Raw genomic sequence first — 26,872 nt, forward strand, 5'->3', positions numbered from 1 at the left:
GAATAAGTTATCTAATCTGTACAGAAGTCGTTTTCCATGGGGAGAATATTCTGCTAAACCATGGGGAAAATTTTTGAGCCCCCCTTGAAATTTTGCATATGGGCGCCCTTGAACTTGACTCATTTTTCATATTTATGTTTTGTTGGAATTTCAGTTGCTGCATGCTTGTTGTAATAAACCTTAAAGTTTTAATGTCGTGGGAAAATTTGACATTAAACAATTGACTGGATTAAATTTGCCATGTGCAGAACAATACAAAAAATCGATGTATCTTTTAAAAGGATCAAATGATCTCTTTAGCTCATCAAAAGTTTTGTCTCATGAAAAATTTTAGCTTATTGGATTTTCAAAGTTTCACTGCATTATTCTTAGATGCTCATTGATTTATTTGTTGTTTTAATTCAAGGGTCATCGCGCTCAAATTGATCGATCAATATACAAGAAACTTTTGCAAGAAGAACTTTTTCAAACACCAAATTTAGAAATACATAGTGCTACTGTTGAAGATCTACTTCTCAAAACGATGAACTACAATGATAATACTCAGAAAGTAGTTTGTGGGGTTAAACTTGGTGAGTATTGAATTATTTAACTTTTATGCATCACTCATAATTTCTTGATAAAATGTTGAATTTTATGAATATTTAATGAGTTGTTTTCTGGAAAAAGTTTTGCAGTACTACCAGTGGCGGCGATTTGGGGGGGGGGGAGACTGCCTCCGCACTATTTTCATCATCAAAGATCTCCTCAACGTTAAGATTTTAATTTCAAACCAATATGGGTGAGATTATTTGAATCTCACCAAATATTGTTAAAAATTTAAGTCTTAAAACTTCAATTTTGAAAATTTTCTGGGAGGAAATCTCCAAGCACACTCCCTCCTTCCTTTAAATTCTAAGATGACCTAAATTTGCATTATAAAGACTCCAGTTTGAGGGGGAAAAAATCAAGAAGAGAATCCCCTAGATAGCGTAAAACTGCATATTAAGACTCCAACTTAGAAAAAAAAAATCCAGAGATTTTTTTTTCTGAAGTCAACAAAGGAAGTTCAAAACGGAGTTTTTAGGATTTCATCTGTTCAATAAATAAATAAATAAATAAGTACTTGAAGAACCTCTGAGACCTTTTGTTCCTTCTTAAGTCAGTAAAAGACAAGTCTGAAATAATGTTTTAAACTTTGCAAAATTTCTGGGAGCAAACCCCAAACCCCTTGCTCTAAGTTTGTTAAAGATGGCTTTAATTTGTGTCTTTAAGACATTAGTTTAAGCTTTTTTTCCGAGAAGAGCCTAACTTGTCCTTACATTACTGAAGAAAGTCCTATCTTCGTTTTTATTATTATTAGTAGTAATTAGACTTTATTTAAACAACACATTGCTGGAACAACCCTAGAAACTCCTTTCTGTTCCCCAAACCTTGACAAAACCCTACAAAAACAGCATTTTTAAAACTACAATTCCGAAACATTTACGCGAGAGAACATCGAAAACCCCTCTCCCCCCCTCCTCAGTCACTCAAGATAGCCTAAAATAGTCTTCAACTTCCTATAAAAAAAATCCCCCCCCCCACTTTTAAGCCTCACTGGCCAACTCTGAGTACTATCATAATTCTTAACAGTGCTGTAAACATTACTGTAATGAGAAGTGGCTGGTTGCAATGTAGTTTTTGGGGCCCCTTTGTCCATTCTTAAAATAATGGGTTTATGAGAAGCAACTTTTGTTTACAATTAATTATTGCTATTGTTAACGCTTATTTATGAAGCCATCATGTAACAGTGATATGAAAAGATTTTAAGCTGGTTTTGCATTGTAAAGTTGTTTTTTACAATCATATGTCTAAAGACAAATCATTTTAACAAGCTTTGTCTAAAGACAAATCTTGCTACTATATTAACAATTAAAAGTATTTATTATCAATACAATTTATTAGTAATAAGAGAAAATACTCATTTAAAACTACTGTTCGCATTTACTTTTCTTGAAGCTTGATTTTTCAGCATGGGTTCATGAAGAAAAAAGCAAATACACAATCTATTAAGTTGAAACTGAACTAAGTGCCTTTTTGGGTCCTATTCATGGCCTCAATGTTGTTGGGGCTCCTTGCAGTTGCAACAGTTATGTTGTTGTGAAGCCGCCACTGTACTACTGCATATTGTAAGTTGTGATGAAGTAGGAAAAATGCAAAAGTTAGGTTGCAATCAAAAGCCTTAGCATGCAAAAAAAAAAGGGTTGTAAATTGTATTACTGCTGAAGACTTTTAAAACTCCCCCGAAGTATCCCCCTCATCTTCCTATTCCTATTCAGAGTCACAACTGACTACAACTGTATTTATGTCGAGGACTGCATACTAAGTGCCTTGCCTCCATTATTTTATATACCAATAGATGGCAGCACCATCACCGGATCGAACAGTTAATGTGAATTTAGAACTAGTCCAGGAGCTAATAGCTACCTGGTGCTAGCACCCCCAGAGGTATCGTTTCAGTTGGAGGACATTGATACCACGAGCATATTTAATGTCGCCCAGTATCCCCCTCATCTTAATATATAAAAATCTTCTGTGCGGACGTTTGTCACCATAAGGCTTTTAAACGGCTGGACCGATTTTGATCAAATTTTTTGTGTGTAATTAAGTTGTGGCAAGCATGGTTTCGAAGCGCGATGGATCGAATCGGAAACGTTTTTGTTAATTAAATAATTAATTTAAACATTGGATGGTTATATCTCCCAAAAAATTAATATTTATTTTAACCTATTGTTGAGGGAGAACTGAAATAAATATTTAACCCGCTGCCAAAGGACAATAAGAAAGCCAGCTCTGCTTTTTGTAATGAAATTTCCTATTGTGATATGTCAAATGAGAATAGATAAAACTTAGAGAGAGAGAGTGAAGCCTTCACACACACACATATTTCTTAAAAGCAACGATTTTAGGTCCTGAGATATATTTTAAAGTAAAGTACTGGAAGGTTCACGCAAAACGTGTGTTCTGTCATCGTAGTTGAACTATGTGACCGGATCGGTGCTTTAGGTTTTCCTAACCAAATGATCAGAAAGTACCGCACCTAGCAACATTTGTTTCTCAGCTCACATCCATCTGTTTTTTGGCACCAATGTCAAGAATACTTTAAGGATTATCAAACTAATCAGTACATGGGGATATTTCAATAATTGGAAATCTGGCGATCTTTCTTCATTGGCGTCAATTTTTTGCTCCAGTGCCTGCGCGAGAGGTATTTTTCATTACAAAGCTAAACAAAGAGAACGGAAACATCTATTCACATAGGGTTACTATAAATCAGCAGGGTTACCTAAATAAAGTTATTAACGCCAAAAATGAGACGACCGCACCAGATTCCCAATTATCGAAATATCCCCCAGTACATTATTAAAGGAAAAGATGATGGAATTTAAAGACGAAACAAATTTTATTTTCGTCCAGATAAATTATAACAGGTTCTGTACACAAAAGATCAGTGCACAGGGTTCGTACGGGTCATGGAAATCCTGGAAAGTCATGGAAAAAAAATAACGAAATTTCAGATCTGGAAAAGTCATGGAAAATTGAAATTTTCATTGAAAGTCATGGAAATTTATTTAAAGTCATGGAAAAATTTCCTGGACAAAGAGAAAGGAACAGTAGCTAAAGGAGCATTAGAAATTTTGAGTGATTTAACAGTATAGCACAAAAAAGCTATTAAAAGTGGAAAATCAGGGGTCAATCCAGGATTTTTTTCTCGCTACCTATATTTGTGAAAGTATTGCATCATTCTATTTTTGGGAAAGTTTTTTTTTTTTAATCAGCATTGTTTTTTTTTTTTTTTTTTTGGAAATTTTAGAGGCATCCTAATTTTTGTAAAAGAGAAGTAGAACAAGTGAAATTTTAGTTCGAAAAGTAAATGTCATCTAGTATTATTTTTAACAGATTTCGTTTTTTGGGGAGGGGGGTGGGAGGAGCAAAAAACCTAAGAAGTACGAAAAATATCATCGTAATTTCAGCTTAATGGGCTATTAGTCCAGGATCTGACAGCACTTCTGTAGGAAAGTTCGAGTAGGGAGAGTTCCTTTTCAAAAATGTTTAGTAGGTGTCCTAGAAAGTATTTTGGACTCGGGTGGACATCCGTCACCTGGTCACTTCTCCTGCTATGACGTCATCAAAGATGGCGACCGCTCGCTCTCATAAATGCTTAGTACTGCCATAGGAAGATTGAGTACGGAGAATTTTTCTTTAGAAATATTTAGTAGGTGTCGTAAAACGTATTCAGAGCTTATGTGGACATCTGCCATTTCGTACATTTTTTAACTATGACGTCATCAAAGATCGCGGGGCGCGCGCTTTTGTCCCCATATAAGCCCAAGTTTATGTTAATACTTAACCAACAAAAATGAAAATTTGGCCAGTAAGTTACAATTACTGTTTTTAAGGCGAATAGCAATGTATTTTCACTACTGCTATAACTTAATAACTACTTTTTATATTTTTTTGTTGCACTTAATAAAATTATATTTAAAAGGGGTTGTTACAAGTTGGTTGCAAACCCGTACTATTACACTTACAGAAAGAGCAACAGGTTACTTCATTTGTTCTACAAGTACAGGAAGATTTGGCACATTTCAAGCAATTACATGCTCCAATAAAATCAGTTGGAAATCTCTGTAAGTTCTTTTCCGGCATCAAATCAACATCTACCACTGCGAAACCAAATTCACAAGGATCTAAGTCAACAGCAACATCGTAAATACAATGTCGTTGTAGGTATGTGTAAAAATATGATCTTAATAAGTGACCCTTAGCACTTCTGCTAGTAGGCGGCAAGTTATCGGTGTCAATATTTTTCGCATGATGATACAGCCATATAACCTAAGTCCATCTAAAGATTTACAGAATGACCTTTTTCGCAGTGCTTGCAGCAGATTTAAGGCTTTGCTCTACATAAATCCAGTCAGATGATACGCCAAAACTCTCCAAATAATCTACAGATGCACAATGAAGAGCAGATTTTTTGGTACTAAATTTACTTGTGTAATCTGATCCACATAGTGCGTGGATGGCAGGAAGCAACGAACATAAGTTTTCCCCTATTTTTCGTTGAATATCATTAACAGAAAAGAATCGTGTAGAATCACCAACTCCAGTACGCATCCAAAATTCCTGAGCACCAAATCGTTGAAAAATAGTGAAACAAAGCTAACACCATTATATCAGTGTCGGCGCTAACAATAACGATTTTAGTGAAACCACACAGGGATGCACGTCTTGAATGAGTCAACATTCTGAAGTCAGCTTCCTCAACTGTCAGACAGTTTAATTCTGGGTGATTTATCTGTTTTCCACTTTACACAGATATACAATTAAATATTACATCATCCTCTTCATCACCATAAAAGGCACTAAAAGTGTGGTTGGTATTATGTGGTGTTTGAGTCAAAGAAGCTGTCCCTGTATCAGCAATGAACTTTTGCAATATCAGTTTGTTTCTTGAAGATCCCCAAAAGCTACTCTTCTGAGATTTCGACCACATGTATAACGATGCTGCTACCTTGTCTTTGCACCGTTTACACTATAAAACGGGTTTTATCGTCAGCCTTGAACCAGGTATCATCACTGGTGCTACCTTAAGATGTTTCCAGCTCTTTTAACAATACACTATTTTGTGGTTTTACCATTAGCCCTTGGTTATTGAACAATGAACAGTTTACTTATAGCTCATAACGAAAGAGCTCTTGCATGTCATATGAGGCATGTCATATGAAGCCTGAGTTTTTTGTATCATTCGGTGAGATGACATGTTCGATATCTTTTTAGTAACTTACCTTGCTATACTTTGCGCTTTGGTGCAACGAAATAACGAAATAGTGGCAACATAGCTTTATCGATGGAGCTTGATATTCTTACTGTTTTGTCCTCGTATCGTGTTTTCCGCAATATACATCTCTTCGCCGGTCTTAAATAATTATATTTTTTCCTTTGTATCTTGAAAAACCAGTGCTTTTGTTAGCAGATTGTGCAATGGATTAGGAAGCATATGCATATCAAACGGATGACCTTTGTGTAATATATATTTAAACATTGAGACAACCTTTGCATCTATGTTCTGAGTTTGCTTCTTCGAAAATTCATGGGGAATGTTTAAACCTTCGACAAAAGCAGTAGAGTCTGTTACCTCTCGAAATAGATTTAATATCATCAAACGTTCATGATGCGTCATTTCCCATTCTGCTACAAAATCTTTCTGTTTAGTTCGCCCTAAGATGCCAGATGAGCTTTTTTGGGATCTATTAATGGTTTGTTCTAAAGGCTGTCAACTTTTCTGAAACTGGAGATGTACTTTTGTCATCTGCTTCAAGTTTTCGTTTGTAGGTCAATAAATATTTAGAAATACAATTGTCATGGCACAAAAGATCGGCGCTGAAAACACTTGATACATCCTCCAAACCACAAGTGTGAGTGAAAACATCATCTTGCAAGTAAGGCGGCTTTTAAAAACTCCTTAACTCTCAGATACTCACTTATTCTGTACTTCTCGCAAATGCGATTATGTGATACATGGTTACAGATGATACACAATTGTAATCGATGAGGAATACCTCCTGCTTGGTAACGTGCACGCTTTCTTCCAGATTTCCCTAAACTTTCCTGCACATTCGACTGAGCAGTAATGATGCCGTCATCTTCATCTTTTGATTTTTCCTTCCCATTTTGAAGCTTCAAAAGAGGTTTCTTATGACAGTATTGCTTATAGCATGCATTATTCATATGGTAGTACAACAACTCTTCCTCACTTAACGCGATCAAACGCTTAGTAACTACATCATTTCGCAATTTTGCAGCGACCCTGATTTTTTCCACGACCATTTTCTGTACTTATCACACTATTGTCGCTTTTATTACAGATAATGCAAGTCTTTTCAACTGGTTTAAGGTCTCTTATGCTGTCTTTTGACACTCTCGACAGTTTAATAATATCCATATATCAATTATTTTAACGCGCTCGAATGTAATGTCTGCGCAGCCTATAGTGGTGCACCTATGTGGAGCGACTAATAAACATTCTGATTGATTAGTCACACCAGGTGAAAATGGCAAATAAACATTTTTTTTACGTAAATAGTTTTTGATCAGCGATTGACAGTTGAAAAAATAATTTTAAAGAATGAATTTAAAAAAGTAAAACAAATAAAAAACAATAAAATAAATTGTTTTTAAACTACTTTTTCGGGAAAACTTTAGCACTGTAACTTTGTAAACTAGTTAATATAAATTAGTATAAAAATGTGCAAGAATCACGCAAAAAAGTCAAATATTAAGATACATATGAGTAATTAAGTGATCGAGATGCCGCCATCTTTGATGACGTCATAGCAGGAGAAGTGACCAGGTGGCGGATGTCCACCCGAGTCCGAAATACTTTCTAGGACATCTACTAAGCATTTTTTAAAAAAAATTCTCCCTACTCAAACTTTCTTACAGAAGTGCTGTCAGATCCAGGACTATATGCACTGTGTACAAAATAGGAAATTATGAGAAAAACGGTTTCCCAAAACAGATGTTGAAAGATTGCAATAATATTGCATAAAAATTAGTTAAAATACTACAAAAAGTTTTCTATTTAAGCGATTGTTCATATAAACCTGCTTAGAATTTTATTTTATGAGTAAATTTTGTTTTAAACAGAGAAACAAATTTTATATTTTAAAATGCGAATTTTTGTGAAGCCACTGATTTTATAATTTGTTTTTTGTGAAAGTACCGATTTCAAAACAAGATTTTTGTGAAGGTACCGAAAAACGGTAGCAAAATCAGCCTGTATTGGGCCCTGAAAATTGAACGATCCAAAAATCAAATCTGAATTTTGAAATCTCATTGCATCTACTTCTGTCGCAGCCCCTTGCCATTTTTTGCGATGTGATTTTCCCGCCTGGACATCACTTATTTTGAATTTTCTGTTATTTTCAACACTTCTTATGTTTCATATTCTGTAGTAGCAAATTTTCATGTTCTTAGTTATGCCACGCCCACTCAAAAAAAAAAAAGCAGTTCAATTGTATGCAAGTTCGATTCCATCACTCGTAAGGACTTTATTATTATATTTATTAGAGTTTATCTTAATTTGTTAAATGTTTTAGAAAATAAAGATCTTACGTCAGGCGATAGAATACAGAAAAAGAGGCATTCTAATGCTCAAAACCAGTAGTGCTCAATATACGGCACGCAAAACTAATCCATGCGACCCACTGCTATGTTCAATGTCGGGAATTAAACGTGTTCCTGAATTTCTGAACCTATTAATTTATATAGATTTGAAAGTATGCAAATTTGAAAACAAAACAAATATACTTTTGAATCAGAAGATTGATTCATTACTGAATGGGTTTTTTTAAAAAGATCTGGTTTAGAAACATAAAGAACTAAACTATGTGGCTTTACTTCAAAGAACCAAAATACTGTCAAGTTACGTGGATGATTAAAGGCACTGTTGATACCAAAAGGTAACTTTTGAAGGAAATTTATTGAAACTTAGTGATGACTCAATCAACCTTGTCCCATTCAATATCATTCTGTCTGTTTAAAAAAAATATCAGACATTTTAGCATCATCATATTCGCTTCACTGCATTTTTGATTTACTTAAATTTATATGATGAAGACAAATAAGAATAGTTTAGTTTTTTAAGTGTGCACTTATATTTTTTAAATTACGAGTAAGTGCTTCAATGAGGCTGTGGCATTCATATAGAAGTTTTGCTAATGCTCATTTCCAAATATTGCCAAGTTTGAGATTGAATAGTGCTATTCTGTTCGTGTAACAAGGTCATGAAAATTTTCATTGAAGTCATGAAAAAGTCTTGGAAAAGTCATGGAATTTTTTCATCCAAATAGAGTATGAACCCTGAGTGCAGTCAAAGATCTTTATCTTTGGTGGAAAGAACAACTTAGGCAATATATGAAGTTTTGAAAGTATTCGTTCAAACGATCGGACCACGAATTGGTCAGAGTTGACTTCGCTTACTGATCGGCTGGATTAGAGTAACGTGGTAGCTTGGCGACTCCGGCTATAAACAATAGAGTTGCATGATCGATTACATTTCAAGGTACTGTTAATGTAATTTATTGTATTTTTTGCTTATTTGGCGAAATATTTTAAATTGCAAAGAATTGTTTTTCATTTTTAAAGAGTGTTTAGTCATTTTAGTTGAAGAATGTGTTTATTTTACATCGGGAGGGGGAGAGGGAGATGACTGATTTTCGTTTACGCAGAGTACTGTTTTTACTTTTATAACTTTTTTAAACGATATCCTTTCGATTGTTTTATTCTTTTTCATATGGGGGATGTTGCAGCGGGATTTCCCGTTTGTTCTTAGATGAGTAGTTAGTTTTTTACACTTAATATCTGAGGATGCTTTTTATCCTTTGAGTATGGCTGAAGGAACAAGCCATGAAGTACGGGAGAAAAAATAGTTAAAACAACTGCTCAGTGGGCATTAGATAAATCAAGTTGTAATAAATATACGCATTCTGACACCAAGCAGCTGAAATCATTTTCTTTTTACTTATTTTTTTCAACAAAACGGTTCAAACATATAATAGTTTATTGAAATTTTTTAACTTTTCAATTTACAAGGTTTGAACAGAACAATGTCTGACGGGTCTTCTAGTCTTAATATATAAAAATCTTCTGTGTGGACATTTGTCACCATAAGGCTTTTAAACGGCTAGACCAATTTTGATCAATTTTTTTGTGTTTAATTAAGTTGTAGCAAGCATGGTTTCGAAGCGCGATGGATCGAATCGGAAACGTTTTTGTTAACTAATAAAATAATTTAAAGATTGGTGGTTATATCTCCCAAATGATTAATATTTATTTTAACTTATTGTTGAGCGAGAACTGAAATAAATATTTAACCTGTTGCCAAAGGACAATAAGAAAGCCAGCTGTTTTTTGTAATTGAAATTTCCTCCTGTTATATGTCATTTGAGAATAGATAAAACGTAGAGAGAGAGAGTGAAGCGTTCGTTTCTTGAAAACAAAGATTTAGGTCCCGTGATATATTTTAAAGTAAAGCACTGTAAGGTTCATGCAAAACTTATGTTCTATGCGTAGTTGAACCATTTGACCGGATCAGTGCTTTAGGTTTTCCTAACTAAATGATCAGAAAGTACCGTACCTAGCAACATTTGTTTCTCGGCTGAAATCCATCTGAGTTTTGGCACCAATGTCAAGAATACTTTAGGGATTATCAAACTAATCAGTACCTTATTAAAGGAAAAGGTGATGGAATTTAAAGACGAAACAAACTTATTTTCGTCCAGATAAATTACAACAGGGCAGTTCTATACACAAAGATCAGTGCAGTGGAAGATCTTTATCTTTAGTGGAAAAAAAAAATAGGCCATATATGAAGTTTTAAAAGTTTTCGTTCAAAAGATCGGACTACTAATCGGTCGGAGTTACTTGACGTTAAATCCCGGTTATCACAGATTTGCCATTTCAACTGTGCTTGCACGCCAACTTTGCTGATTTAAAAAATCTTGCTAAAACTAATTAAAAACATTTTAAATTTGTTAATAAATATGAGATAGCAACAGATAAATATTAGAAATTACAAAGCTTTCTTCGATTTAGTTTTTATGCCTCGGTAAAGATTGAGTTTTACGTCTTAATTATTAATGGATTTGGATTCTAATTTTTCTATCAAACAGAGGCCCTTTTCAGGGCCAAATTTTTAACCTCAGAAGAGCTTACTCGAATTGCAGCATCACTTTTAATACAAAGCCGAACCCTCAATCTAAATAGAAATGTATAATACTAAGCTATTTACGCCTAACGTAAAATATCAGCAAAAGACTGATATCTGTACCCATATTCCTATCATTTTTGAAGTACATAACGTGTTTTATGTTTACCTTAAATAAATATTTCCAAACCAATAAATATTGAAGTGTCATTTTTCACTTTTCATTATAAAGATTATCAGTTATTCATATCCGTAATTTCATATAATGTATCCTGAAATCGCTGTGAAAATATTTTAATCGCATTCACTAATTTGTTGGAACTCTAGCTCAACCTAAATATAAACAAGCAACACGAAATCTTAAAACAGAAACCCCAAAAAGCTAAGTCCATGCGCAAGCGTAGTTGAAATGGCAAATTTGTGATAACCGGGATTTAACGTAGTGTGGGAGTTGGCTTCACTCACTGATCGGCTGGATTACAGTAAAGTGGTGGCTTGGCAATTTTGGCTATAAACAATAGAGTTGCGTGATCATTTGTTTACATTTTAAAGCTACTGTTAATGTAATGTATTGTATTTTTTGTTTATTTGGCCAAATATTTCAAATTGCAAAGAATTGCTTTTCGTTTTTAAAGAGTTTTTACATTAGTTGAAGAGTGTATTTATTTTAAATCGGGAGGGGGGGGGGGGTGTATGAGTGATTTTCACTTATTCAAAGAACTGTTTTTACCCTTATCATTTTTTTAAACGATATCATTTCAATTGTTTTATTCTTTTTCATATGGATATTGCAATGGGATTTCCCCTTTGTTCTAGATGGGTAGTAAGTTTTTTACACTTAATATCTGAGGACGCTTTTTATCCTTTGAGTATGACTGAAGGAACAAACCATCAAGTACGGGAGAAAAAATAGTTAATAAAACAACTGCTCAGTCGGCATTAGATAAATCAAGTTGTAATATATATACGTATTCTGACACCAAGCAGCCTAAAACATTTTCTTTTTACTTCATTTTTTCAACAAAACGGTTCAAACACTTGAGAGTTTATTGAAATTTTTTAACTTTTCAATTTACAAAGTTTGAACAGAACAACTTCTGTCGGGTCATCTAGTATATCTATAATAGCTAAGATCACTGATCGAGTAATGCTCTGACGTCACCAGCAATGAACTTATTTATAATCATGAATTACTTTACAGTTGAGAATTTTTATTGAATTTTGTATATATTTATATGAGAAGATTTCGAGAACAGTCATTCTTGGTTTTTTTTTTTTCAAATGTTGCCAATTTTTTCACCAAAAGGAGTTAATGTACTCCGGCTTCGCTGATTTTATCAGAAAGGAACAATGAATTCCTGAAAATTATGGGATCCGAAATTTCAACGATAAAAAAATCCCCAAACGGGCAGTTGCTTTACTCAAATAAAGGATCAATTTTCACCCGTCACACCTTGACGAGTGATTTTCTAGTAAGTAAAATAGTATATATTAAAATACAGTCGAGTCCCGACTTACGCGAGGGATGCGTTCCAAGACACCTCGCGTAAGTCGGAATTTCGTGTTGTGGAACAAAGTATGTTTAGTAATTTTTTTTAAGCATACCTAATTTTTTCAGACGTTTGTAAACACCCATCATATTGTTCAAACCATTTATTACCTATAAATTGCAGTATCTTTTACAAAGAACGGAACACCCCTCTTTCTAGCCCCTTTAATCCACAATGCATCCATTTTCATGATGTTAGTATTTTGCTTCGACACTATGCGACCTTCAGTATTAAAACTTAATTTACAACTTTTACAGATTTCCTTTTCTTGATTTTTAATTATCCGAATTGAAGATTCACTCATGCCTAATTTTCGCGCTACTTTTGACGCACTTTTTAAGTGTTCAAGCATGTCCTGAATTTTGACCTTTTCTTTAATCGTCTAAAACTTTCTCTTTCTCTTCCCATCTTTGGAAACTTTAGTTGGGAGAAAACGTTTGAGTGCCATTCAATTTTATAAACTTTCATATGTAGAGTGAAAAAAACTGAATGAAGAATACTATGTGGATATTTGTATAATTGAAAGCAAAGCAATGTTTAGACTAGTACAGTGAGTGAACTTCCTGTTTCAGTGATTCCAAAGGGATGAAAGTCCATTTACGAAACCAATATTTAGTGTCAATGAAGCCCATATTAACACTCCGCGATTCTTTTCCAAAAATTTTCGCGCTGCAGTCATGCAATTTGCGTCAACAACAAAAAAAAAAATCATTACTCAGAAAAACTCGCGTTGTAGCCATTTCGCGTAAGTCGAATCGCGTTGTAGCGGGATCCGACTGTAGTTGTTTTTAAAATGGAATAAATATATAACTCACAGCTTAGTCGCAGTTTAAGTTACAGCCTTTACATTCCAAGAAAATTTAAACTGCCCGTACACATTTGTAGCCTAGAATAATTCAATTTTTTAAAAATTATTTTGTAAGTTTTGTTCTGCTAAATATTCATTACTGTTTTTTTAAAAATCTCCAAATCTTATTTTTTGATGTAGGTGATGGACATGTTATACATAGTAAAACTGTAATAATTACAACTGGTACCTTCCTGAGGGGAAAAATCAACATTGGTTTGAAATCATATCCAGCTGGCCGTATGGACGATGCACCAGCTATTGGCCTAGCTGTTACCCTCGAAAAGGAAAACTTCAAATTAGGGAGACTAAAAACTGGTATGTAGTTTTGTTACTGTTTCAGATTGACATCTGTTAGCAGGGCTAGATTTGGAAGTGTGGCAGCCTCAGGGCAACGAAGGAGTGGAGGACACTAATCAAGGTTCGAAAAGATCACCACATTTTCAAAAATATCCGATACTTGGATATATATCCGAATATTTTGATATATATGTATATATCCGATATTTTCGACCCGTGAAAATTATGATATTTTGTAAAAATTTTATTGTGGAGGCCCTGGGGCAGTAGCCCCACCTGCCCTCCCTTAAATCCGACCCTATCTGTTAGTGTGAATCTTACTTGCGCAATGTTGCATGAAATAAGAAAATGATTTTGAAATTTGTGAGGGATATACAATTGAATAAATTCATTATATCCAGGCACAAGTATGGAATGAAAATATCCACATGTTTTAGTGTTATAAGGAACTTGTTCTTTAGTGCTAGGGGTGTAGATTATTAAAATTAACTGTTTTATGTCAAATGTAATTATTTACAATTTTTATAATGCTGATGATTTATGTGTTTTACTCTTTACAAAAAAAAAAAAGACTTGAAGAAAAAACCTGATAAAATTGCCATTTGCAAATGATCTTGTTGTGCTTTCAAATAGATAATGATCAGAATGGGTAATCCTCTCCCTCCCCTGGTTTTGAGAAGCAATGGATGCATGTGAGCATGGTTTTTGTTATTTTTCGGTATTTGACTTGAAAATGACAGGCTTGAGCTTTGCAGAGGGTCATGAAAATAAAAATCCAAAGCGAAAAAAATCTGTTTTTTTTTTTTTTTTTTTTTTTTTTGTGGATTAAGGATATAAAATGAATTAAAAAGTGTACCAGAAGGACATTTTAGAAGCTGTTGTACTTCTGTGGACCTAAGAGCACTTCAGCACACCAATGTAGACTGGACATTTCAATTTGACTCCACACCAGTTTATACAGCCAAAAAGACAAGAGTATTGCAAGGCGCATTGTTTTTGACATGATATCATCTTTAGAGTGGACACTCTACTTGCTAGACCTCAATCACATTTATTACACTGTATGGCCTGTTTTGGAGTCAAAGGTCTACCTTAAACTACACATAAGTTTGGACTCTCTTTACCAATTGCTTTATAGGGAATAGGATTGATTAAAGGACTTGTGCGGCCCTTGAATGAAAATTTTCTATCAGTTGCACCTCTGTTTTACTTTAAAAGGCGACCAGTTTGAAACCAAATAATTTATACATTGCTAAAGGTCTTTTCATATTATTATATTTTGTGTTTTGTTAGCTTATTTATCTTTACTAATAATAAAGCTGAAAGTCTCTCTGTCTGGATGTCTGTGACGCGCATAGTGCCTAGACCGTTCGGCCAATTTTGATGAAATTTGGCACAAAGTTAGTTTGTAGCATGGGGGTGTGCACCTCAAAGTGATTTTTCGAAAATTCGATATTATTCTTATTCTATTTCAATTTTCAGAACATTTTCCAGAGCAAAATTATCATAAGATGGACGAGTAAATTACGAAATTATCATGACATGGAATGGAAAAGCGAATGAACATAGCCAATTGGCGAGAAATTTGTCATCCATTATTTGTAAATATACAGGCGAACCCAATGACCTATTAAATTTCAACTGTGGTCAAAGCCGTGCGGGTACCACTAGTTTTTAATAAAGTTAAATGGAAAATTGCTTGCCTTTTTTTATTTTTTGCCGCACCCTGTACATTTGGTTCGCACAGTCAGCAGAAACATAGTTATGTGATCAAAGTTATGGTTCTTTGTTTTTTGAAGAAGGAAAATAAATTCTTCACTAAGGATATTGTTTTTTTTTTTGCGATAAGTATTAAATGTTTTTCTTACCTATGTGCAAATTATATTATCATACAACAACTTGCTTTATCAAAGTTAGACAGTATTTTAACATACAAGGAGGGGGTGGGGGGCTACCCCCTCTCCTTAAACTCTTACTAACCATCTCTGGAACCATAACTAATATATTATAGGAAAATTACTTTAATAAACATTTATATTTATGCATATCTTCAAAAATAGTCTATAGAGTTCATTTTATGTTTGAAAGCTGCTTTTTATTACGTATGAAGTGAAAAGGGAGGTGTTTGAAATTTGCAGGGGCGTAGCTAAGGGGTGGGGTTGGGGGACAACCCCCTCCCCCCCCCAAAAAAAACATTTGTCTCAAAAAAAAAAATAGAGAAAAAGAGAAGAGAAGAGAAAAAAAAAAAAGAAGAGAAAAAAAATTTAAACGACTTTTTCTGAGTAACAAAGGTCAAAAATTCGCTTTGCCCCCCCCCCCCCAATACCATTGAAAATCTGCTCCATGAGTGACCCTCAAGTATAAAGACGCCTCCCTCTGCTGCGACAATTTTTTGATAATTGAGTGAAATTTGACACTTTGCTTTAGAAATGAGATTGATTTGTTATATCCACGAATATGTAGTTTTTTTTTGTCATAGAGTCTGCAAATTGTTAAATTTGTTTAATTTTATGAGGGGTGCAGTGGGAATACTGCATGCAGTCGAATCTGTATATTTCGAATTTCACAGGAAAGAAAAAAAAAATCGAGCTAAGTAGGTTTGGAAATACGGGGGCTTTAAGAAATTTGGAATCTGATGGTGAAAATTTGAAATCGATACTAAAGACAATATGGGCTCTTGATTAAAAGTCCTCTGTATTAGTTTTGTTAGGAATTTATTCCTTTATTACATTATTAAGTGCTTTATTGTGAGTTTAAGCAATCATTTTGACAGTAAAAGAAATTTTAAGTATATCTTTTTCAATAAAAAGTCTTTTATTGGTTTTTGGTCCCTGATTTTTTTTTTTTTGATTCATTATTTATCCTCTTGAGGTTAGCAATTGCTGCAAATCTAACTTGGCCAATATTCTACGATTTTCCTTTTTTCATCACTTGAAAAAATCTTATACTTTCTTTTCACTCCTATCATTTCGTTTTTCTAAGGAATCACAATTTTAAGAAAGAGAGCAACCAAAGAACAGTACTAATCCAGATAACAGAGCGAAATGGCTTTTAACTTGAATGACGTTTAACCATGAACTTGAAAAGTTCATCTACATGTCAAACCTCTGAATTTCACCCCTTTACTCTTCTTCCAAGAAAGTGCGCAAAACGAGTGTCCTTTTTTTTGTTAATCTTCCTAGAAAGCCTATTCGTGGAACGCATTTCTCCCTTTTTCTCACTGCCTCCTCAGCTCTTGAAGACAATTCCTCTGCTTCTGAGTTGAAGAAAATGTTTTTGTTTGCTGCTTTAAAGATCACTGGGCTTCGAATCCGAAAATGATAGCATAACTGGAATTCGAGACGATAGAGGTTTTTGTTGGTCTGGTCTCGTGTGTGTCATAGGTCATAGTCAAAACAACCTTTGCTAACCAGAGTATCCATTGCAATCACATTGATTTTTCAGCCAGTATTAACTGCATATTCTTTTGGAAACGTACAGTCTGTTTAGAATAGTACATTCTAAGTGAAAGTTGCTGCATAATGAAGCGAGCAAAACCGATAACAAGAGTTTTTAAACCCAAAGAAAAAAAATGAAAATGACGAAAAGGATTGCTCTAAAAAGAGAAAGTTAACGTCGTCTAAAGAAAATGAAGTACGGCTGCAAAGCAGCATTAGTCCCATCGGACCCTTCTAAAGGTAATTTTATTTTAATTCAAAAGAAAAACTGCATAGCATTACATGTATAAAATGTTTAAAACGAAATGAATCTAGATTATTTCTGTTAGCTTGATTCGCATTAAAAGTAGAAAATAAAAAAGCCTTCTATTTAAAACACTTGAAAATTGCTGTTGCTCTCTCAAATAGATATTTATATAAATTCTAAAGCAGCTAATAAAATTAAAAATAAAAACTTGAAAGGAGAACAGATGGTATGCAGCTTTGAGCGAATAACTTTCTACCTTCTATATTTCTTCTCTATTTTTTTTAATTCAAATTTTATTAACTGCTTCAGAATTAGCACAAATGTAAATACATAAAAAGCAACATATAAAAATAACGATATTAAAAGCAATTTCATTTTTTGCGGGTTATAATTCAAGAAGTCTTTTTTCATTTTGTTTCATACTTTTAGTGCAAACCAAGTTAGTAAAAATAGTCTTTATAGTCTGACCACCGATGAGATTGAAAGTCGAACATTCAGTTTACAGGCAGAAATGGAAGTATCTATTAGCTTTCAGGGATGCTAGCTTTTGTAGATGTATGTTAACCTCTAAATTAAGCAGTCACAGTGAAATGAACGGAACACGCTCATCAGATATTTGATTTCTCCATGATTTGGATTGACTGGTTTTGACAAGACCCTGTTGCTAGAAAATTTCACTTTAAATTAAATGGAGGGAAAAGAAAAAAAAATTAAATTTACCATAACATTAAAAAAATATAAAAAAATTTCTTTGCTTTTGTTTTGTTTGACACAAGTATCGGACTTGGGGCACCCCATTCCAAAGTATATAAGATTCACCTCCCTCTTATTTTTTTTTAATACTAAAAAAAGTTTACACACACACACATATATACATATATACAGGGGCAGACTGGCCAGGTCGGCTAGTCGGGGATCCCCGACTGGGCCAACCGCCGAGTGGGCACTTCAAGCAATTTTTTTTTATTGAACTTAATATATTCACACATAATTTTTTTAAAGTGTCAAGAAAAAAAAAACACGTAATTTGTTTACTCTATGTAAAAAAAGCGCTTGGAAACAGGTTCCCCCTCCCCCTCATAGCAGGGACCAAAGCAAATAGCCGAAGTCCACACGTGTAAATACTTTCCTCTCTCAGCAACTTTTTCTCTAGTTTTTACTTCTGGGGGCCATGGCTCCCACATTGAAGAAATGGGAGAAGGCCAGAGAAATTGGGACCCGACGCGACCTGAAAAAGGGCCCGGGACGAAAAAAGAGCGGTAAAAACTTATATTTGTCTGTCTATTAACAAAATATCTATAAACAAAATATCTATATCTATTAACAAAAATTAAAAAGACTTGCACCATTAGGCAAAGTGGCCCCGGCCATGCTATAAATGAGTGGGCCATGGCCATGCTTTGTGGGTGTTAATACATTAGCATTGGCATGCGCAAGGGAGGAGATCACCTGTTGGCCCGGTTTCAAGCCTGAAGGGGCCCGAGATTTTTAAATGAGGAGTGAAATATATGTAGGGGTAAACAAGATGGAGGGAGGCCAGTAAAAGTCATTTGTGACGGGCCCCAAAATTTCTGTGCACACGCCTGGTATTCACTGGTTATGACAGATTCAATTAAATGCTGTCAGTTGGCAAGATATTTGGCATTGATCAATAGTAATTTATCGCTATGCAAGATTTTGCATCTCAGAATCACATACGGGAAAGCAAGTCTGGACTACGATAAACATAATATGAAACAGGACCAAATTTCGACTTAGAAAGGAGAGCTCCTGAACATAGATGGATTTAGGACTGAGTTCCAGGAAAGGAGGGGAACGGAAAAGGTTTTTTTTTTTTTTGAGTAACATTAGTTGTAACTAGGGCCAGCTTTAGACTTAACGGAGTCCCTAAGGTATTTCAGGTATGAGGTCCCTTTGTAGTCCTAAAGTCACTAACGATAGTCTTAAGTCTACAATTGAGGACTTTAATGCAAAAACCAGTATTGTCCAAACTTTTTCTTTCTTTTTTTTTTCTTTTTAATTATTTTTTCGAGAAGAGAATATAGATTTTCTGCAGGAGTGCCTTCCTAAGAGCAAGCGCGCCATCTAAATATCGCAAAGCCCCCCTCCTAAAAAGCAGGACCCTTCCCCCAGTGGCGTAGCTACACTTTCTGCCGCCCAGGGTGGTTCCCCAATGTGCCGCCCTTCTGATGGGAAGTAGCTAGTGAATTCAAGTATTTAAAGAAATAACAAGATGTTAATTAAGAGGAAAATAAACTTTTTTTTCGTCTTATTTTTCTTGCAGAAGAAAAAAAAAGGAATAACAAGCCCCACCGAAAAATTCCAATAATTAAGTCAAAAGTCAGATTTTTAGGGATTTTTTAGTAACACTAATGGAAAAGAGGCTTAGAGCATCCCTCCAGATGTTTTTTCTTTTTCAAAATTAAAAGCAGTTTTATGCTTCCTTTGGTGATGTCAGGGGGTCGGGACTTCTCAAGGAAATTTTCCGAAGTTGAAGTGTTAAAAAAGTAATTTTAGGCTATCTTTTGGATACGTGAAGAGAGTTCGGGGAAGGTTCAGGGGAGCTGTCCGGAAATTTTTTCAATTGAACTTAAAAACATGTATATATAGTTTGTATTTAGTGGTGTAAAGGAACCCTAACTACAACAAATACTAGATTTTCCTCCCGAAATATTTTCCAACTTGAAATCAATTCTAGGGTATCTTTGATGACGTTAAAGATAATAGGGAACGTTCCGGAGCTCTCTGGAAATTTTTCGATGCCGAAGTTTCAAAAACGTTGTTGTAGGCTATCATTGGTAGCGTAAACGGGTGGCGAAAATTTTTCCAAATATGTTGGGAAGTCTATCAAATGTTGGGAAGAAGTTGGGGGCTCCCCCGTCTCCCTTAGAAACTCTTTGAAAATGACGTCCTAAAAACGTGACTTGATCCGTCGTTTGACAGACAACGTTAGGAGAGAGAAGGAGAGTTCAGGGAAAGTTTTCCCACCTGATATCTTCTTCGATACTGTTGCTCATTTTAAGCTCATTATTGAGCTTAAAATTATTATTGAGCTTCTTCATTACTGAGAAAAAAAGGCTTTGCGAGCTTCCCTCAGAAATTTCTAAAAACAAAATTTGGAGCCAACTGTGATAACTTTAGGTGATTTCGTGGACATTTAGAGTCTCTTCCTTAGAATTTTTCGGAAAATAAAGTTTCAAAAACCCAACCTGAAGGCATTTTGGGAGACTCTGAATTAGATGGGGACTTTGAAGTTCGAAGTTGATGTCCTAAATCTCCCCCCCCCCATTTTAGAACATACTATCTTTAATCAAGTTACGGGAAGGGTCAGGGCTTGACTGCCCTCAGGAATTTGTTGGTATTGAAGTTTTAAAAACTCAGTATTAAGCTAAAAAACGAGATGTGAAGGGATGGGGTGGGCGTTATCCCTTGGAAATATTTTGAGACTGAAGACCTAAAACTGGTGACATTTATTGAGGGATTAACAATGCAATTTCCCTAGTGGGAAATGCATTGATTTATTTCACATCAAAAGTGTGAAATTGCCATCCTGAAAAAAGTACCACCCGTGCTCACCTCTGCCCACACCAGCTACGCCACTGCCCCCCTAAAATGAGAAAACTGCCTCTTAAAAACACCCCCCTAAAAACTTCAATGGCGCAGCCTGTGTTCCGATGTGTCACCCCTGTGTTCCGACTGGTGCAACAACGAAACACAAATGTAAGATCAGACCTCTGCTTTGTTGTAAATAACGGGGGAAAGATATTAGCTTTTGTATCGGACACTGATGTATTTGTTGATCTTACCAAAAATGAGTGAGTCTGGACTTACTTGGTTCTTGGATCAAGACCCTCAATTGTGTTTTTCAGATTTAAATATCGAAAAACTGCCAGACAAACTCTTCGAACCTTCGCCATTCCCTTAAAGTCACTAAAGATAGCTTAAAATTTCACTAATAGAAATTTCCGTGGGATAGCTCCGTAACCCTTTTATCTGCTCTGCACTATACCTTAAATTGATTTCCGTTTCAGAAAAATGTACCCAGAGGGAACTAGTGTTTCCCCCAGACCAAAAAAGGAGCAGTGCGCTTTCAGATAAAAGGGTACTTTTTAAGAGAAGTTCTAAAAAATGTGCTTCTTTTACTTTTTGGTACATTAGGTATATACAATGCTGAAGTGCTTTCGAGAGTAAATATTTTTAAAACATTAAAAAACTTTTTGATGTTTAGTTTTAAAAGAAATGCAAAAAACATTCAGATATATTCTAATCAGATTCTTGTGGATAAGTGATTGAAACAAGGGAGTCACGTTTCAAGACAATCTTGTGTGAATCTTTACCTTTGAAAAAAAATTTCGCTTTTATGAAGTTTTGTTTAAACTTTTCAAAGGCGAAGAGGGTTGATTAAGTTAAGGGGCAAAGACTAGCTTAGAAGCGAAAGGGCACGGTGCCCTCTGAAAAATCTTGGGGAAACCTTACCCCTTTCCTTTTAATGTTTCCGAACATTTTATAAGATTATATTTTCAAAACTTCTACGAGTCGTCAGATTCCCTATAGTAACTAAATGCAATTTAAGATTGGGTAGAGTATACTTCAGTTTTTAAATGCTTCCAAATGAGATCACTGAGCCCAGTGGCGTAGTTACACTTCCTGCCGCCTGGGGTGGTTCCTCAATTTGCCGCCCTTTTGATGGGAAATAGTTAATACATTAAAGAGCCAGAAATATTTTAATAAGATTTTAATAAAGAAGAATTTTCTTATCTTTTTGCTTTCGGATTTTTCTTGCAGGAGAAAAGAAAAAAAAAAGGAATTCAGATCCCCACCGAAACATTCCAAAACTTAAGTCAAAATTTGGAATTTTAAGCAATTTTGAGAGACGCTTATAGAAAAAAAGCTTGGAGCTTCTTCTAGTTTTTTTTTTTTCAAAATTAAAATAAGTTTTATGTTTTTTTTTGGGGGACATTAGGGGGTCGGGACTACTCAAGCAAATTTTTCAAAATTAAAATGTTAAACAAGCAATTTCAGGCTATTTTTGGATACGTGAAGATACTGGGGAAGGTTTGGGGGTGCTGTACGGAAGGCTTTTCAACTAAACTGAAAAATACGAACTGTATGGTGTAAGGGTCTCCCCTAACTCCAACAAAGCCTGGGTTTTCCTCCTGAAATATTTTCAAACTTGAAATCAATTCTAGTCTATCTTTGATGGCGTTAAAAAGAATAGGGAACGTTCGGAAGCTCTCTGGAATTTTCCGATGCCGAAGTCTCAAAAACGCAATTGTAGGCTAACTTTGACGGCATCAGTTTGAAAATGTTTCCAAAAAAAAAAATGGTTTTCCCGTCTCCCCTTGAAATTTTTTGAAAATGACGTCCCAAAACGCGATTTTAGCCGTTGTTTGGCGAACAAAGTTGTGAGAGAGAGTTCGAAGGGGGGGGGGGGGTTTCACCCAAAATCTTTTTTCAAAACTTGCTCATTTTAAACTCTTCATCACCGAAAAAAAAAAGGTTTGTGGTCTTCCCACAGAAATTTCTAAAAACAAAATTTGGGGCCAACTGTGTGATGAGGTTAGATGATTTCGTGCATGTTTGGGGTCTCTTCCTAACCTTAGAATTCTTCTGAAATGCAACTTTCAACTACTTTACGCTGTTTTTGGAGACATTGGATGAGATGGGGATTTTGAAGTTCGAAGTTGATGTCCTAAATAAACATATTAGACTATAGTTAATCACATTGCAGGAAGCGTCAGAGCTTGACCGCCCTCAGGAATTTGTTTTTATTTAAGTTTTAAAAACTCAATACTAGGCTAAAAGATGAGACGGGACGGGAAGGGATGGGGTGATGTGGGCGTTATCCTTCGGAAATGTTTCGAGACACAAGGCCTCGAAACTACACTTTTGGGTGTTGGTTGCTCTTCCCGAAAAAATGTGACATTTTTGGAATGTTTAAGAACGCAATTTTAAGCTGTTTTCAGTGGGTCAAAACTCGCTGGCGTTAAAACACATTTTAAAGGTTTCTTTGGCAACGTTAGACAGTGAGAAAGGGGAAGGATAGAAAATGGAGTCCTCCAAAACATTGTTTTAGGCTATGTTTGGCCAAGTTAAGGGAGAAAGCTATGGTAACTGGCTCTCTTCTGTAAATTTTTCAAAATTAAAGTCCTGAAAACACATTTTAAGCTTTATGACAGTAGGAAGGAGCTTAAAGGTCGGGGAAAGTTTCCTAATTTAAAGTTTTAGAAACTCTAATTCAGGGTCAATTTGGTTTCTCAGAAGGAGTTATAACTTCCTTTTGGATTCGTGATTGAGCGAATCACTTAATATTGAAGAACTCAGAAGTTCCTAACCAGGGTACGAGCACGACTCACCCCCCTCCCCCTTCCCTAGATCCGGTACTGCTATATTACCAAATTTGGATTATTTTATTTTTCACTGATAGAGGACAATAAGATAAAGAGACCCTTTACATTCGACTCAACACACTGTGGGTCATGAAAAGAAAACGTAGTGCATCAAAAATCATTACTTTTGATGTAAATGTGAAAGGCTTTGCCTAGAGAAAATTTTACTGATTAAAAGACCTTTCTTTAAAATGAATGATAAAATGAGTTTCTCATTGAAACTCATTTAACTCATTTGTTTAAAGGATTTTGCTGATAAAAGACAGAAACATGAGCAATTATTATTCAAGTTGTGAATAAGTGTTTTTATAAAATGAGCATAAAATTCATTCTGTCTTAGTGGAAATTTTGTAATCAATGACCAATCAAAGCAATTGTTAAAATAGATAATACTATCTTGAAAATGAGCAAGAAATTGCCCACCAGTTGAGACCTCTCTCTTTTTACTCTTGTTGTCACTTTTCTCTAGAAAAAAAGTGATTTTTTTTTAAAATTCTTAATCAAAGTGTTTTCCAAGGAACTTTCTTAAAATCAAGTGGTAATTTCATCATATAACGAAATGTTATGAAATGTATTGTTTCTTTTGCAATAGTGAACCTTAACAGTAAAAAAGGAAAAAACATCGTCCCTTGACTTTAGACTACCACCTCCCTCAGTCTGGAGCTTCAGACCAAGAAAAAGAAAAAAACAAACAATAGTGCTGAGATGTCCATAATAAAAACACATGTTTTGTATTAGAGTAATTTAATTATCACTAGTCGTCCCAAAACCTTATAATTCGAAGACTTTTTTTTTTTTTTTGCCTCCAGTTATAGATCAAAAGCATGATTTCCTTATTGGAAAAACGCGTTAAATTTTTTCGCATCAAAAGTGTGAAATTGCCGCCCCCCCAAAAAGTGCCGCCCAGGGCGGACCGCCCCTCTGCACTTCCTTAGCTACGCCACTAACTGAGCCTCCTACTCTTTCAAACATGACCAAAGATAGTTTTGCGTTTTTTAATCGTTCGAAGTTGAAATGTTTTTGTAGAGAGCTCCCGAAGCTTTCCTGTTCTTTAATTTTATCAAGGGTAGCCTAAAATTGCTTTTCTAAAACTTTTCCATTTCGGAGAATTTCTGGGAAGAGCCCCCGACATTCTATTGTAAACACAGATAGACTAAAATAGACTTTAAATTTAAAAAAAAAAAATTTAATTTTTTTTTCCGAAGAACTCCTTCCTTTCCTTTAAGTCTCCTGTAACGTTACCGAAAATTGTAAATTGCGGTTTTTGACATAACTTTGAAAATATCGCTTGGAAGAAAACTACAGAATCCTTTCTCGCGATTCTTTTCTTCTTAGGCCTATATAGATCAACCATTTTCAAAAATATTCCGGGGGATTTACCTGATTTCAACCTTTCCTCTTGTTTTTCCTGTGTTGTCAGTATAGAAACCTAAAGATGTGCCTTTTCAGACTTATAACCAGTGGTTAGAAAAACTACATTTTTTTTGTAGTGAACTACAACTACTTTATTATAAATGTAGATAACCTTTCAAAACTACTTTTTTCAAAATGTAGCAACTACAAACTACTTTTGAAAAGTAGTCGCTACTTTGCTACTTTTTAAAAAATAAATTAATGAAAAGCGTTGGATTTAAAATGTGAAAGAATTCAACCTTCAAATTTTTAATTCTTTCCTGACAGTGAATTTTTAATTCAAGAAGTACAACTCAACTACTTGAAAATGTAAATAGATGCAGGTGTAATTTGATTTAAATTTTACATTGGTATACATATACATAAAATTGATTGCAGAGAAGAAAACATATTTTAAACAAAAAAGAAACATTTTAATTTTCATTATAGGAGTTGATTTTATAGGAACTTATATTTTGTAGAAGCTAAGTAATTGATTTTCAGCTTCAAGTTACGGGTCTGGACATGGACACCATCTCCTTTCTTACGCCACTGATAAAATGAATAAAAACGTTATTCAATTTTACCGAATAACCTGAAAAACTTACAATATTTAATAATTGACTTTTGTTATGTTAACATGTCAAAACTCAATCAGTAAAAAAGAAAAAAAATAAGAAATAGAAAAAATATCCCAAACGGTCCTAGTATTAAAAAAAATTAATAAATATCCGAAATATGAAAAAGGACTAAGAATGTTTACTGTACTTCTATGTGTAATTTTAAACTGCCGTGGATTCGCACAGCAACAAATTCGAAAAACGCAAAACGGCTGTATAGCGAGTTCTTCTCGAAGAACAAATTTTGGAGCTAGCGCGAAATCCTCACCCGCAAGTGAAAATTTTCGGAACTGAATCAATAGGCTTAAGTATTGCCTTTTTTAATTGGGTACATTTTTTTTGGTGCCGTGAATGAATTTTTTCTTTAGCATCACTGAAAGCGAAAGTTCTCATACCGTACTAGTTGGAAACATCATTTTGTTGACGTATAAATCACCACTCCGTATATTTTTCATTCAAAATATGACGTTGATGAAACATAATTTCACGTAAGTGGGCTGTTTAGCTAAAGTTTGAAAATGAAATGAAGAATAGGAAATTTCTGACAACTAAAGAAATTTAAAGATTTTTGAAATGCTTGAACAACTAAAAATGCATCGAATATAATTACTGCATCTATTGTACAGTACTATTGTTGTGGTTGTGCTGCATTTTTTTATTGCTACATACTATACGTACCGTACTGTTTCATTTTACGTCATTCTCTCTCATTGATTATGTGCATTCTAACAGTATTTTTATTCAATAACACAGCTTTCTCACCTGTGCGAGGAACGCATCCCTCACGTAAGAAGATAATGACATTGATATCAAAGCTTTTTGCTGAACGGGCAAAGTTTGCATGAAACGGAAAAAATTCCGTTATCATGAATTTCTATAAGACTAATATTTAATGTTAACCGGTCAAGGCCTAAAACATTTTAAAATGTTCATCCACGGGACATTTTCTGCTGCTAGAAAGCACAAACGTTGCACTAAATTGGCAATTATCGCTTATTCTTTTCTTTCTATGCATGCTCTATTCAAGGCGAATAATGGGAAAATTTGAACACCTCGATGCTAAACAAATTAATGGCGTCAAACAAAGAACATACGGTATCATATGCCTGAGGTCAGCTCACATTTTTCAAAGTCTTATGGGAATCTGATTGGTGTAACTTTTACTCACTAAAGACTTCCACCAGTCAGAATTATTTGAAACCTCGTTTCTTTTTTTTTTTTTGAAACTTTATTTAAAAGTAGTTTTTCGAAATCGCTACAAACTACATTTTTTTTGTATTGAACTACTTGCTACTCTACTTTTTTTCAAAAGTTGTGCACTACACTACAAACTACTAAAAAATGTAGCTACTACAGTA

The 26,872-nt window shown here is 34.6% G+C and overlaps 1 protein-coding gene across 4 annotated transcripts in view; it reads left to right on the forward strand.

Moving 5' to 3' along the window:
- The window catches only part of LOC129220134 (protein MTO1 homolog, mitochondrial-like), a 114,300-nt gene that overhangs the window by 41,988 nt on the left and 45,440 nt on the right, over positions 1-26,872 (forward strand). For all 4 annotated transcript variants that reach the window (XM_054854481.1, XM_054854480.1, XM_054854482.1 and 1 more), the window contains 2 exons: positions 407-572; positions 13,271-13,447. In XM_054854481.1, the coding sequence (XP_054710456.1) occupies positions 407-572; positions 13,271-13,447 (343 nt within the window). The remainder of the gene's footprint in view (positions 1-406; positions 573-13,270; positions 13,448-26,872) is intronic.

The sequence above is a fragment of the Uloborus diversus genome, chromosome 4, assembly GCF_026930045.1.
Source record: "Uloborus diversus isolate 005 chromosome 4, Udiv.v.3.1, whole genome shotgun sequence".
NCBI classification, from domain to species: domain Eukaryota; kingdom Metazoa; phylum Arthropoda; class Arachnida; order Araneae; family Uloboridae; genus Uloborus; species Uloborus diversus.